General features: G+C 43.6%; 1 protein-coding gene across 5 annotated transcripts in view; it reads right to left on the bottom strand.

Annotated features, from left to right (window-relative positions):
- Window positions 1-13,657, bottom strand: part of LOC138761712 (uncharacterized) — a 118,710-nt gene that overhangs the window by 89,865 nt on the left and 15,188 nt on the right. The window contains exon 1 of one of the 5 annotated variants that reach the window (XM_069934310.1): window positions 10,274-10,437. The exons of the other annotated variants lie outside the window; for them this stretch is intronic. Coding sequence (XP_069790411.1) covers window positions 10,274-10,338 — 65 coding nt within the window. The 5' untranslated portion in view covers window positions 10,339-10,437. Of the gene's footprint in view, window positions 1-10,273; window positions 10,438-13,657 lie in introns of those variants that run through there. 5 annotated transcript variants of the gene reach the window in all.

The raw sequence follows: 13,657 nt of genomic DNA, 5'->3' as shown, positions 1-13,657 counted from the left end.
AAGATGAAGAAGGAGTATAATCAGGAAACAGAGCAGTTGGAAAGGGAAATAGTAAATATAGAAAAAGAATTAGCAATGAAGGAAGATACAACTAAAAGAAGAGAATTGGCAGATAAAAAAATAAAATATGAAACATTACAAACTTACAAGGTGGAGAAGAACATAATGAAGACAAAACAGAAATATTATGAATTAGGGGAAAAAACGCACAAAATTCTAGCATGGCAGCTTAAGACAGAACAAGCTAAGAAAATGGTATTGGCATCAAGGAAAAAAGACAAACAAATCACATATAATCCAATGGAGATCAAGGAAAACTTTAGAGAATTCTATGAACAATTATACCAAACTGAAAACGAAGGGAAAGAAGGGAAAATAGATGAATTTTTAACCAAAACTGAACTATGAAAATTACAAATAGAAGAACAAAATAAATTAACAGAACCATTTGAAATAGTAGAAATACAAGAGATAATAAAAAAATTACCAAATAATAAAACACCAGGAGAGGATGGATTCCCAATAGAATTCTATAAAACGTTTAATGATTTATTAATTCCTCCCCTCCTGGAAGTAATCAACCAGATTGATAAAACACAAAGCTTACCAGATTCATGCAAAACAGCAATAATTACAGTAATACCAAAGCAAGGGAAAGATCCACTCGCACCAGCGTCATATAGACCAATATCTTAACTTAACACAGATTATAAGATAATAACTAAACTATTAGCAAACAGATAAGCAGAGTATGTACCTAAAATGGTAAATCTAGACCAAACTGGATTTATTAAAAAAGACGCACAACAGACAATATTTGTAAATTTATTAACTTAATTCATGCAGTAGAAGGGAGTAAAGCGCCAACAGTAGCAGTTGCTTTAGACGCAGAGAAGGCCTTTGACAGAGTAGAATGGAATTATCTATTCAAATATTGCAAAAATTCAGTTTACCAGAGAAGTATATTAATTGGATTAAAGCATTATATAAGGGGCCATTGGCGAAAGTGACAGTAAATGGATATATATCAAAGCAATTTAACTTAAGCAGGTCAACACGGCAGGGATGCCCACTATCACCCTTATTGTTCGCGTTAGCTATAGAACCACTAGCAGAATTGATAAGAACAGAAAATAATATAAAAGGGATAAAAATAAAAGACAAGGAATATAAAATCAGTTTATTTGCGGATGATGTTATAGTATACTTAACAGAACCAGAAATATCAATAAAAGAATTATATAAGAAATTGAAGGAATATGGAGAAGTGTCGGGTTACAAGATTAACGTAAATAAAAGTGAAGCAATGCCAATGAATAATGTGGATTTCTCAAAATTTAAGAAGGAATCACCATTCAGATGGCAAATGCAAGCAATAAGATACCTAGGTATACAAATAAATAAAAATCTCGGCCATCTATATAAACTCAATTATTATCCACTAATGAAAAAATTACAGGACGATTTAGAGCATTGGAAAGTTTTACCATTAACACTAATAGGAAGGATAAACTGTATTAAAATGAACATTTTTCCAAGGATATTATACCTACTTCAGGCATTGCCAATACACTTGACAGAGAAATTCTTCAAGGAGTTAAAGAAAATAATAAGGAAATTTTTATGGAAAGGGGGGAAACCGAGGATAGCATTAGATAAATTAACAGAATGGTATAAACAAGGAGGCTTACAACTGCCAAACTTTAAAAATTATTATAGAGCCGCACAATTAAGCTACCTATCAGATTTTTATCAAACAAGGGAAAAGCCAGATTGGACTAGATTAGAATTAGATAAAATAGGGGAAAAGATACCTGAACACATATTATATAAATGGGATGAAAAATTGGTACAACGTAGGAGTTCTCCAGTTTAACATCATCTACTCAATATTTGGAAAAAGATTCATATAGAAAGGAATAAAACAAATTACCAATTACCAAAACTAATATTGATGCAAAATAAGTTACTCCCTTTTACAATAGATAACCTTTCCTTTAGAGAATGGGAGAAAAAAGGGTTTCAAAAGAATAGAAAATTGTTTTTCAGGAAATAGATTATTATCCTTTGAACAAATGAAAGATAAATACAATATAACTCAAGATACAGTGCTGGCATATTACCAATTGAGATCCTACTTGAAGGACAAATTAGGAAGCAGTCTGAGTTTACCAGAGGGAAGTAACTTTGAATATGTGATTACAGATACAATGATAATCAAAAGATTTATAACAAATATGTATATTAAACTGCAAGAAAAGGAGAATGAGGAAACAAATGGTAAAACTAAACAAAAATGGGAACAAGATTTAAATATAAAGATAAAAAAGGAAACATGGGAGAAATTAAGTTCTGGAACGATGAGAAATACAATAAATACGAGGTTACGTATGATACAATATAACTGGATACACAGACTATACATTACACCTCAAAAGTTAAATAAATGGGACCCAACAGTATCTGATAGATGTTTTCGATGTAAAAAATAAATGGGAACAACAATTCATGCAATCTGGACATGTGAGAAAGTAGGAAAATTTTGGGAAGATCTAAACCATATATTAAATAAAATTACAGAAAACAATATACCAAAAAATCCAGAGATCTTCCTCCTATGTAACATAAAAAACAAAGAATTTGGAATTGATTTGGATGGTGCACAAAAAAGATTTGTTAAGATAGCTCTAGCCGTAGCAAAAAAATGTATTATGTTAACCTGGAAATTGGAAGATAATTTGAAAATACAACAATGGTATATAGAAATGAATAAATGTATTCCATTAGAAAAAATAACATATAGTTTAAGAAATAATATAGAAATATTTGAACAAATATGGGAGCCTTACATGAAACACAATAGAGAAAACCTACCGGGGACATTCACTACCTTAATTAACGAAAGGAGAAGGAAATGAAAAGAATTGACTCAGTGGAATTTCTTGTTTATTTTTATTGAATGACAACATTGTTTGACTGGTTTAATGTATCTTAGATTTTGTACTTTAAATGGATGGGGGGGGGAGGTAGGGAGGGTGGGATGGGAGGAGGGAGGAGAAAATGACACTGTATATATTTGAAAAGGAAAATGTATGTATCATGGTCAATGTGGTTTATGGTGTGAAAAATAAAAAATTTTTTTTAAAAAAGTGATCTCTATGCCACCAGTGCTCTGTGATTAAGGGATTGCTTAAGGAGGTATGTGAATGGGAATGGAAGGTTGAGATCGATTGCTCTCGACCCAATTGTTTGAGGAAAAATTGTTATTGACCCTTTGGTACAATTAAAACAGTGGTTTTAAAACTTTTTCATTCCACCTATATACCACCTTTAAGCAATCCCTTACTAATCACAGGGCATCTATGGAATAGAGAATATTTAAAGTGGTATGTGAGTGGGAAAAAAAATGATTGAGAACCACTGACACTTTAAACCCATTCACAGAAGCAATATCCCTTTCTGCAAGGAAGAGTATAATCTGCAGTAATCTCCAAACAAAAAAAAAGCAACTGTTAACATCTTGCTTCCAATATTGGTTCTTGCTTTCTTAAAGGAGACTAAATCTGCATACAGTACTTAAGGTGTGACCTTAGCAACACTCTGTACAATCATAACATTTGCCAAGTTTTCACTCACTGATTTCACCTGTTGGAAAATGTAAATAAAGCAGCATTTTGTCATCATTAAACTTAGATACCTTACAATCTTCCCCTCCTCCAAATCATTATTATAGATAGTGCAGAGGTTATAGCTTGTGGAATTATGTGGATAAAGGGTGCATTTATATAGGAACTAGTCTTTACAAGACCTGGTCTAATATATATTGCAAGCAGTCATCAGTTTAAGTTTAAAATCACAGCTTTATCATAAATAGTATTGCTAACAAACCACAGTTAGCTGACTCAAACAGCCGAACACAAGATAATGGGGCTGTGTTAATGGACTTACATCAAACCAGGTATCAGAGGCCTTCAGCTAACTTATTTTGAAGCAAGTATCCAGACCAAATTTAATCTTGTCACTTAGCACATCAAACATGGTCATTGGCATATTTGCTGCATCTAATCAACGATTTGTATATTCTGCCGAAGGGTATCCAAGTGAATGATTACTTGTAATGGTGAGTCAAGACCTAAAAGCATCCATCATTTTGTATCGTTAGTGACTCAATCACAACAGATAGTAAATATTTGAAGATGTTTGGAGCACTTCACTAGATACAATAATTTTGTCTGCTCTAGTTTTTGATTTAATATTTTCTTTGCCACTGTTAATAATAGATGCTGTAGCATTTGCACTACGCGGGCATGGAGAAGAACAACACAAACACCAAAGCCTTGAAATCGAGACTGGTTTATTGCACTGGATATCGTGTTTATATGAGCCCCAGGGGCTGACATCAGGGCATGGTGTCATTGGCCGGCATTCCCACCACAGTTCCCCGTCTTCCCGCCGTGAGGGAGGTCACCTGGGATAACAGCTGTGTCACTCCCAGGTCTGCATGGTCACCGCGTTCATCGGCTATTTTGTGGACTGGTCCACATCTCTGTGCCCGGGGCGCCACTCGACTCCTCTCCTCCCCCCCAACCAAAATCAGTGATCGGGCCGTTGTCCATTGACTTGGGCGGTCTGCCCTTGCATCGCAGGGGAGGAGTGGAGACTTAGACTAGTTGCAGTCCAGATATACCACCTTCAGGCGGTTGATGATAAAGGTCTCCTCCTTACCGCCTTTGTCAAGGACAAAAGTAGAGCTGTTGTCCCTGATGACCATATAGGGCCCCTCGAGGGTCATTGGAAGGGTGGCTGGTGCGTGCCCTTTTGCATGAACACATAATGAACTGGCAGTGTGATGGGGGTTGTTGCGTGACCAGGGAGCCCAGTTTTCACCGCAAGTTCTCAAGGGTGGCTACAGGGTCTTCCAGGAGTTTGTCAGGGGCCAGGAACTCCCCTGGAATGATTAAGGGTGCACCGTAGGCTATCTCCATTGCCAAGGCGATTAAGTCTTCCTTCGGCGTGGTGCAAATCCCCAGCAGGACCCTAAGCAGTTCGTCCACTCATTTTTGACCCATCAAGGCTGCCTTCAGGTGCCTGTGAAACCACTCTGCTAACCCGCTGTCCTGAGGGTGGTGCACTGTGGTGTGGTGGAGTTGTGTCCCCAGGAAGTTAGCCAGCATTGCCCAGAACCAAAAGGTAAATTGAACCCCCCATCAGAGGTTAGGTGCTCTGGGACCCCAAATCTGGAGACCGATGTGTCGATGAGTGCCCTGGCGCAGGTTTCTGTGGTGGTATCAGGCCACCTGATGGAGCGGTCAACCATTATCAGCAGGTATCTCGCCCCATGGGAAACTGGTAGCAGCCCCACTATGTCAATATATAAGTGGCTGAACTGCGCCGTGCTGGTTCAAAAATCTGTGTGGGTGCCTTTGTGTGAGTCTGCACATTTGAGGACTGGCAGTTCATGTAGGTCTTGGCCCACTGGATGATTTGCTTATGGAGGCCATGCCAGAGAAACCTGCTAGCCACCATCTTGACTGTGGCTTGGAATGCAGGATGCACCAGGTATGAATGTGTGTAGTCAAAGTTTATCATACCAGCGAATTCTTGTAGTGCTTTTACTGCACATGGCTTGGCAAAATGCCAGACCACCTCAACCTTTTCAGGGAGGGGTGTTACCCCATGTTTGTTTATTCTATGCCCCAGGAAATCAATAGTGTCCAGGCCAAATTGGCATTATGCGGGATTAATTGTCAAACCAAACTCACTCAACTGGGTGCACAGTTGTCTCAGGTGGGCGACGTGGCCTTTGCGGCTGTGGCTAGCAATGAGGATATCATCCAAATAGATGAAAGCAAATGGGAAGTCCCAGCCCACCATGTCCATCAGCTGCTAGAAAGTTTAGGATGCATTTTTCACACTGAAGGGCATGAGTAGGAATTCAAACAAGCTAAGGGGGTTATAATCCTGGTCTTGGAGATGCCCTGGGGGTGAACTGGGATTTGGTAGTAACTCCGGATGAGGTCCACCCAATCCCTAGCTCCTCCATTTTCTTGAACTCCTCCTTCGCTAGGCTGAGCTTTTCGGGAGGGAATCGGCGTGCTCTGGTGTGGAGCCTGCAGACAGAATGAGGTGCATTACCCTGTGCTTTGGCTCAGCTGCAGAGAACTATTGAAAGGAACTCCGCCAGGATGCAAGTGAATTTGTTATCTGAAAGCATTATAGAATCAAGGTGTTTTGGGGGGGGGGGGGGGTGGGGGGGGGTGGTGGGGGAGTGGTAGTTTGACTTTCCCCAGAGGTAGAGTCTGAAAAGTTCAGGTGCGAAGCACCGTCCCTTAAGATCTACAAGCAAGTAGAAGGCACGAAGGAAGTCAGCCCCCGGGAACAGTTGCGCCACTGCCGTGAGGTTGAAGGCCCGTGTAAACAGGCCGTTGCTGAACCCAAGAGGGATGGTGTGGGTACCAAAAGTCCAGATGGAGCTGTCCTCAGTGCTGGGCCCTGCTTGCTGTTGCAGGTGTCGAGGGTTGCAGGGGGCAGGACGCTCACCTCGGCACTGGTGTTGACCAGGAAATGCCTGCCCGACAACGAGTTCCAAATGTAGAGGAGACTATCATGTGGGACAACCACTGCAGCCATCAATGACGGTTGGCCAGCACGTTTCCAGGAAACCCACAGGGTGGGCGGCATCAACGGCCCACTGCACCCCATTGCTGAAGATAGTAGTAGAATTGTCCCGGGGTATTAACTTGCCTCTCCCTGGTCTTGGTCTCACAGTCAGCTGTTCATGGGGTTCGCTGATGTGGTTACGGTAGCGCTGGTGTCCCTCTTCACTCTCCAGAGCATGTCCTCCTGGGCCACAACCCTCCAGGGGTCACTGAAGTCCTCATCCATAAGCAAGAGTTGGATACCCTCAGGCACCTACTCCAGAAAGATCTGCTCAAACAGCAGGCAAGGTTTGTGGCCTTGTCTCTCAATCCATCTTTTATATGTAGCAATAGGGCAGCACGCTCGCACCAGGACTGCCTGAAAGTGCATTAACAGCTCTTTTTGGGCTGCATATTTGCCTTGCTCCAGAGGCTGCCATAGGAAGTCTATGACCCTTGAAACTGAGTCTTGATCGCGTGCGCTCACGACGTAGAAGTAGCAGGTGTCGGTGGAGGCGATGTGTCGAAGCTGGAACTGAGCTTTGGTCTGCTTGAATCACACGTACAGCTGCGACAACCAAAACATTAGGAGCCTGAATGAGATAGCATAGATGGTTGCTGGCTCCACGTGGTCCGTCATCTTCAGGTCCAACTGCCGGTTGGACCTGTTGGGGTCACCAATGTAGAGAAGAATGATACGCATACCAAAACCTTGAAGTCGAGACTGGTTTATTGCATTGGCTGTCATGTTTATATGGGCCCCAGGCGCTGACATCAGGGCACTGCATCATCACAGTGCCACATGGGATTAGCTGGTGTTCCCGCCACAGTTCTCCGTCTTCCCGCTGTGCAGGAGGTCACCTGGGATGACAGCTGGTGTCACCCTCAGGTCCGCGCAGTCGCCGCATTCTACCATTTTGTGGACCAGTCCATGTTTCCGTGCATGGGCTACTATAATGCCACATTTTACTCTTCCGGATTAGGATGTAGAGCATGAAGGAACTTGAAAAGGATACTAAAATTCTTATTCCATTGAGATAGGGAAAAAAGATGCCCAGGTGGAATAGAGATCCTGGAAAAGCCAAGTGACATTGTCAATGAAAAACCAATGGCAAACGTTTCAAATAATGACACTGCAGCATTATTTATAGTAGAAGAAAAGATGAACACATCAGACATCAAAATATTAAGTCAGGGTTCAATTCTGTAAAGTAAAATACACTATAAATGTAGACATAGGAATAAAATGATTTTGAAAGTCTGAGGAAAAGAAATTTTTGAATCCAAAATATCCATAAAGACAACACCAACAAGCTGTCTACATTAGTGACACAGTATATATTTTGCAATCACAGTTAATTGTGAATAATTATTTATCCTTCTTATTAGTTTCTCTTCATGGTGTTTTGTATTCATTATACATACATTCTTGTCCTTGTTTTATTAACCTGAGAAGTTACAATAAATAGGTTCAATTTATTGTTATGTAACAAAAATCAATGCAATATTACACAAAATTCATTTTAGTCTGCCATAAGGCAGACAGATTCGCCATTGGCAGAAATTGCCTGGAGCACCTCTTACAGTCAGAGAAAGAGAGACCCCTCTGTGTCATTAGGGGTTAACCGGGCAATTTCAGTTAGCACACCACTCATAAGGCAGCTTGAAAGGGTCTGACCCAGTTAAACTTACCCAGAACGCGTCCACCAGCTGCCTGAACAGCAAAATTTTGGTTACTTCTGTGACGTCAACGCTTACACAATGGTGTTACAGGAAAACCCCAGCTGAGGGAGAGAGGGGTCGCTGCTAGGGCCTGGGGCGGAGTGATAAGGGGTGGGGAAGTGGTCGATGTGATAGGGGGTGGGGGGGTAAGTGGTTGATGTTGCGGGGAGGGGGTGCAATGATCAGAGGGGTCAGCTGCCGCAGGTCGGGGGGAGCACAATTGACGGTGGAAGGGAGACTGACAGCTGATGGGGGGAAATGGGGAGACAACTGTGCGTGACGCGTCATTTACTGCGTCATTGCGGGGGCAGGATCCCCCTTAAAATCACCAGGTTGGTGATTTACTGGGGCTATTCCCCCTCTCAGCTTAAAAGGTATTGGAGGCACCTTTGCCCCACTAATCGCACCCAGGCACTGCAGCTTAAAAGCACCTACCGAGTGTTTGTGGATTCTGTGGTGATATGTAATTACACTACTAGGTCATCAGGGGTCATCCCGGTGACCTTGTATATAAAGCTGTCCAGAGCTACAGTCTAGCCCACACGTGTCAAACTCAGGCCCGCGGGCCAAATTTAATTATATTTATATAATTATATTTGGCCCGCAAGATCATATCAAATATGTATTAAAGCTGGCCCGCTAGCTGCTGCGCCAGTATAGCGCATGCACAGCTAATACTACAAATCCCAGAATGCTTTGAAAATGCGTTGGCGCCGGCCCGTCAGCCCGCTAATCGCCCCCACCTCCTCTCTTTACTTTCATTAGCATCTGCGACCTGTCGCCCAACTCACATGTAATAAACCCCTTACGAAAAATGGCCAAACGAAAGACAGAAAACAGGACCTTTCAAGACAGGTGGGAGGCAGACTCTATGTTCATCATTTTAAAAGACAAACCTGTTTGTCTTGTGTCTGGAGACAGCGTGTCTGTAGTTAAAGAATATAACATACGACGACACTATGAAACAAAACACCAGGACAGGTATAAGGATCTGAACGAGAAGCAAAAGCTCCAGAAGGTGGAGGAGATGAAAAGAAGTCTGGTTTTACAGCAAACTTTATTTTATATTTTATTTCTCATTTGTTAATGCTTCTCTGGAAAGAGTTTAACCAAAACTATTATTAAACATTTATTTTAATAAGAAAAAGTTTAACATTACATATGTTGAAAGAAGAGAAAACATGCAGATGTTGTTGAAAATTTTCAATAAATATTTAGTTTGGCCCACGACTTAGTCCAAGTTTTTAATTTTGGCCCTCCGTGAATTTGAGTTTGACACCCCTGGTCTAACCTTCCAGGTTCGTCTTGCAGAGAGACAAGACCTCTTAGTGTACATATTAGTTTATTAAAGCTGTCTTATACTAGCACTGCTGGTGTGGTTATTGTCAGTACAGATTCAGCTCCAGCACTTCCGCAGCCACAGAATCCCTTCCAAACCATCAGGAATCCAGCTCCAGATCAGAACCTCCGGCACCATCACGAACCCTTCAGCATCCTCTAGCTCCAATACCTGGTACCCCTTCATCCAGTCTCCAGCAGTCGGCAGCCTGGCATGAATCCCTTGGCCACAGTCGCCTCGCCTCGAGTCGCCAATGGGCCGCCGCCTGTGTTTCTTCAACAGCAGAGCCCATGACCGCTCGGCCACTATCCCGTCGGTCTCTACTCTGTTTCTCGTCGGGGGGTGGGGGGTGAAATTAGTCGGACTGGGCGGATGGACCCCGCTGGAGCGCTGTGTCCCCGCTCCCCTCGGGTCCGCACATGTGAGACGTGTGAATGACAAACTTCATTCATGAACAATGCCAAAGTTACTCAGCCAGTAGAAACGCTGCTCCCATTACCCACGCTCCAACCGTCCACTACCGCTCATAACGTAAAAAAAAAGCTACATTCAATATATAAAATATAAATCTCACAGCTCTTGGAAGACTTTCTCAAACTCGGCCGGGCTCTTGCTGCAGTCCGACAGCGGCAACGCCATTCCACTTCTTGGTCGGCCTCATCTGACAGCAGCATCTTCCAACTTCGCGCGCGCGCGCTGCGACTGGAGCGTCCGCCAACACCGCGCGCGCTGCGTCACCACCCAAACGCGCTGCGTCACCACCCAAACGCGCTGCGCCCACCCGATTGGCTGAAGCCTCCGACCATCAACACGCCGGTTGCACGTTGAGTCTCTTTCTGTGGTGTGGGTGTAGCTTAAAAGATGAACTATTGTTAATTCGCCTGACTCGGCTCTCCTTCACCGGCATCGGGTCCTGTCATTCTCTGACTGTAACCCGCTGATAAATTTGCACTCCTCCGATACTGGCCCTTTTCTCTCCCTTGAATTTGCTATGTCAACCTTGCCTTGTTACAAAAGCTCTCATCCTTGGAATTTCCACCCTCAACCTACCTTCCTTTCTCCTAAACTTAAAATCTGCCTCCTTGGCACCTTCACTCCAGAATGTGATGTAACCAGTCAGAATGCTCTCCATGAAATATAGCCACTGGCAAGCCTTCTTCATCATTTCAGTGACATAATGGCTCTAGGATAGATCTTCAGGATGTTGACACCCAGGAATTTGAAGGGCTTCACCCTCTCCACTGCTGACACTTCGATGAGGACTGTTTAATGTTCTCCTGAATTCCTCTTCCTAAAGTCCACAATCAATTCTAGCATTGAGTACAAGGTTGTTGTATTGACACCACTCAATTAAATATCTGTGATTCTACTGACAACCATGGTGTCATCAGCACATTTGTAGATGGCATTATAATTGTGCCTCGCCATACAGTCATGGGTGTAAGGAAAGAACAGAGGCCAAACACTCTAGCGTGGCCGGACAGTCCAGCTTTTGAGAACTCTGTCCTGTGTCTGGACCCCCAAATGGAGGACAAATTATGGGGCAGAAACTGCAGAAAAGGCAATTGAGGGGGCACTTACCTGTTAAATGCGGCATCCTGGGGTCCGTGAGTGGCGCTGTGCATGTGCGATGGATTGAAGAACCGGGGCTGGCCAGCGTATGCACAGTGGGTTAGTTTACTGGGGCCAGTTAGTGCGTGCGTGGTTAGCCCGCAGATGGGGAATTCGGGAATGCTTAGCGCAGGTGCATAGTTCTGGTGCGATCTTCGGCAATGCTTGCCTGTCGATGTTGAGTGGAGTCGTGTCAGGCTTTGAAGGAGGGTGAGTGAGGCTCCATATTCATTCTTTTTTGTTCTTTATTTATACAGTATGAATGCATGCATTATATGTAATATGCAGAATGATAAATCATTGAATAAAAAAAGGCTCTAGCAGAAAGTCACTGATTTATGTTGAAATAGCTATGTTTTTGCTGGATTTCTATAGACAAAAAAAGTTTAATGTTAGAATTTTTATTTAATAAAATAACTAAGGTGATCATCTGTTTGCATTTGTTGTTTAAATGGTTCAAATTTTATATAAATTTTGTTTTGAAACATGTTAATCTATGACCATGGCCTCAAGGCCGCCACCTATTGGGGGCATTCGCTGGCAACGACCCTCACTGATAGAGTTTTTGAATGGCAGTTTGTGCCCCCCTATTAAACTTGCCTTGACATTGACTTTGCATGTCCTCCTTTTTGGAAGTTTGGAAATGGCTACCCTAGCAAGCACGCATCCTTGAAGCACGTCTGTGGGGATTGTCAGTGAGGAGGAAATGTTGTTACAATCATACTGATTGTAGTCTTCTGATGAGGAAGTCAAGGATTCAGTTGCAGAGGGAGGTGCATAGGCTCAGATTTTGAAGCTTGCTGACTAGTACTGAGGGTATGATGGTGTTGAAATCAATTACAAAAAAAGCCTAGGGGAACTTCTCCTTTAACTCTTCTCATTTGATTTGGAGGAAGTGAGTAGCCATGAGTTCTTCTTTGGCTTGGCTTCGCGGATGAAGATTTATGGAGGGGGTAAAAAGTCCACGTCAGCTGCAGGCTCGTTTGTGGCTGACAAGTCCGATGCGGGACAGGCAGACACGATTGCAGCGGTTGCAAGGGAAAATTGGTTGGTTGGGGTTGGGTGTTGGGTTTTTCCTCCTTTGCCTTTTGTCAGTGAGGTGGGCTCTGCGGTCTTCTTCAAAGGAGGTTGCTGCCCGCCAAACTGTGAGGCGCCAAGATGCACGGTTTGAGGCGTTATCAGCCCACTGGCGGTGGTCAATGTGGCAGGCACTAAGAGATTTCTTTAGGCAGTCCTTGTACCTTTTCTTTGGTGCACCTCTGTCACGGTGGCCAGTGGAGAGCTCGCCATATAACACGATCTTGGGAAGGCGATGGTCCTCCATTCTGGAGACGTGACCCATCCAGCGCAGCTGGATCTTCAGCAGCGTGGACTCAATGCTGTCGACCTCTGCCATCTCGAGTACTTCAACGTTAGGGGTGTAAGCGCTCCAATGGATGTTGAGGATGGAGCGGAGACAACGCTGGTGGAAGCGTTCTAGGAGCCGTAGGTGGTGCCGGTAGATAACCCATGATTCGGAGCCGAACAGGAGTGTGGGTATGACAACGGCTCTGTATACGCTTATCTTTGTGAGGTTTTTCAGTTGGTTGTTTTTCCAGACTCTTTTGTGTAGTCTTCCAAAGGCGCTATTTGCCTTGGCGAGTCTGTTGTCTATCTCATTGTCGATCCTTGCATCTGATGAAATGGTGCAGCCGAGATAGGTAAACTGGTTGACCGTTTTGAGTTTTGTGTGCCCAATGGAGATGTGGGGGGGCTGGTAGTCATGGTGGGGAGCTGGCTGATGGAGGACCTCAGTTTTCTTCAGGCTGACTTCCAGGCCAAACATTTTGGCAGTTTCCGCAAAGCAGGACGTCAAGCGCTGAAGAGCTGGCTCTGAATGGGCAACTAAAGCGGCATCATCTGCAAAGAGTAGTTCACGGACAAGTTTCTCTTGTGTCTTGGTGTGAGCTTGCAGGCGCCTCAGATTGAAGAGACTGCCATCCGTGCGGTACCGGATGTACATGCATGGGTTTCAGCTACGCCTACCTGTTTGTGGGCTTTGTGGAGCAATACATGCTGCAATCCTACACAGGAAAGACCCCTCAAATCTTCCTCCAGAATATCGATGACTACATCGGGGCTGCCTCGTGCACCTGTGATGAACTTCTCAACTTCATCCACCACATGGCCAACTTTCACCCTGATCTCAAACTCACCTGGTTCATCCCTGACAACACTCTCTGTCTCCATCTTGGGAGACAAGCTTTCCACTGACATATATTACAAACTCACTAACTCCCACAACTACTTTGACGACACTTCCTCACACCCTGTCTCCTGCAAGAATTCTATCCCCTTCTCTCAATTT

Source organism: Narcine bancroftii, chromosome 4 (assembly GCF_036971445.1).
Source record: "Narcine bancroftii isolate sNarBan1 chromosome 4, sNarBan1.hap1, whole genome shotgun sequence".
NCBI lineage: Eukaryota > Metazoa > Chordata > Chondrichthyes > Torpediniformes > Narcinidae > Narcine > Narcine bancroftii.
Note: the sequence above shows the minus strand (reverse complement) of the source record. Positions and strands in the feature narration are given on the sequence as shown.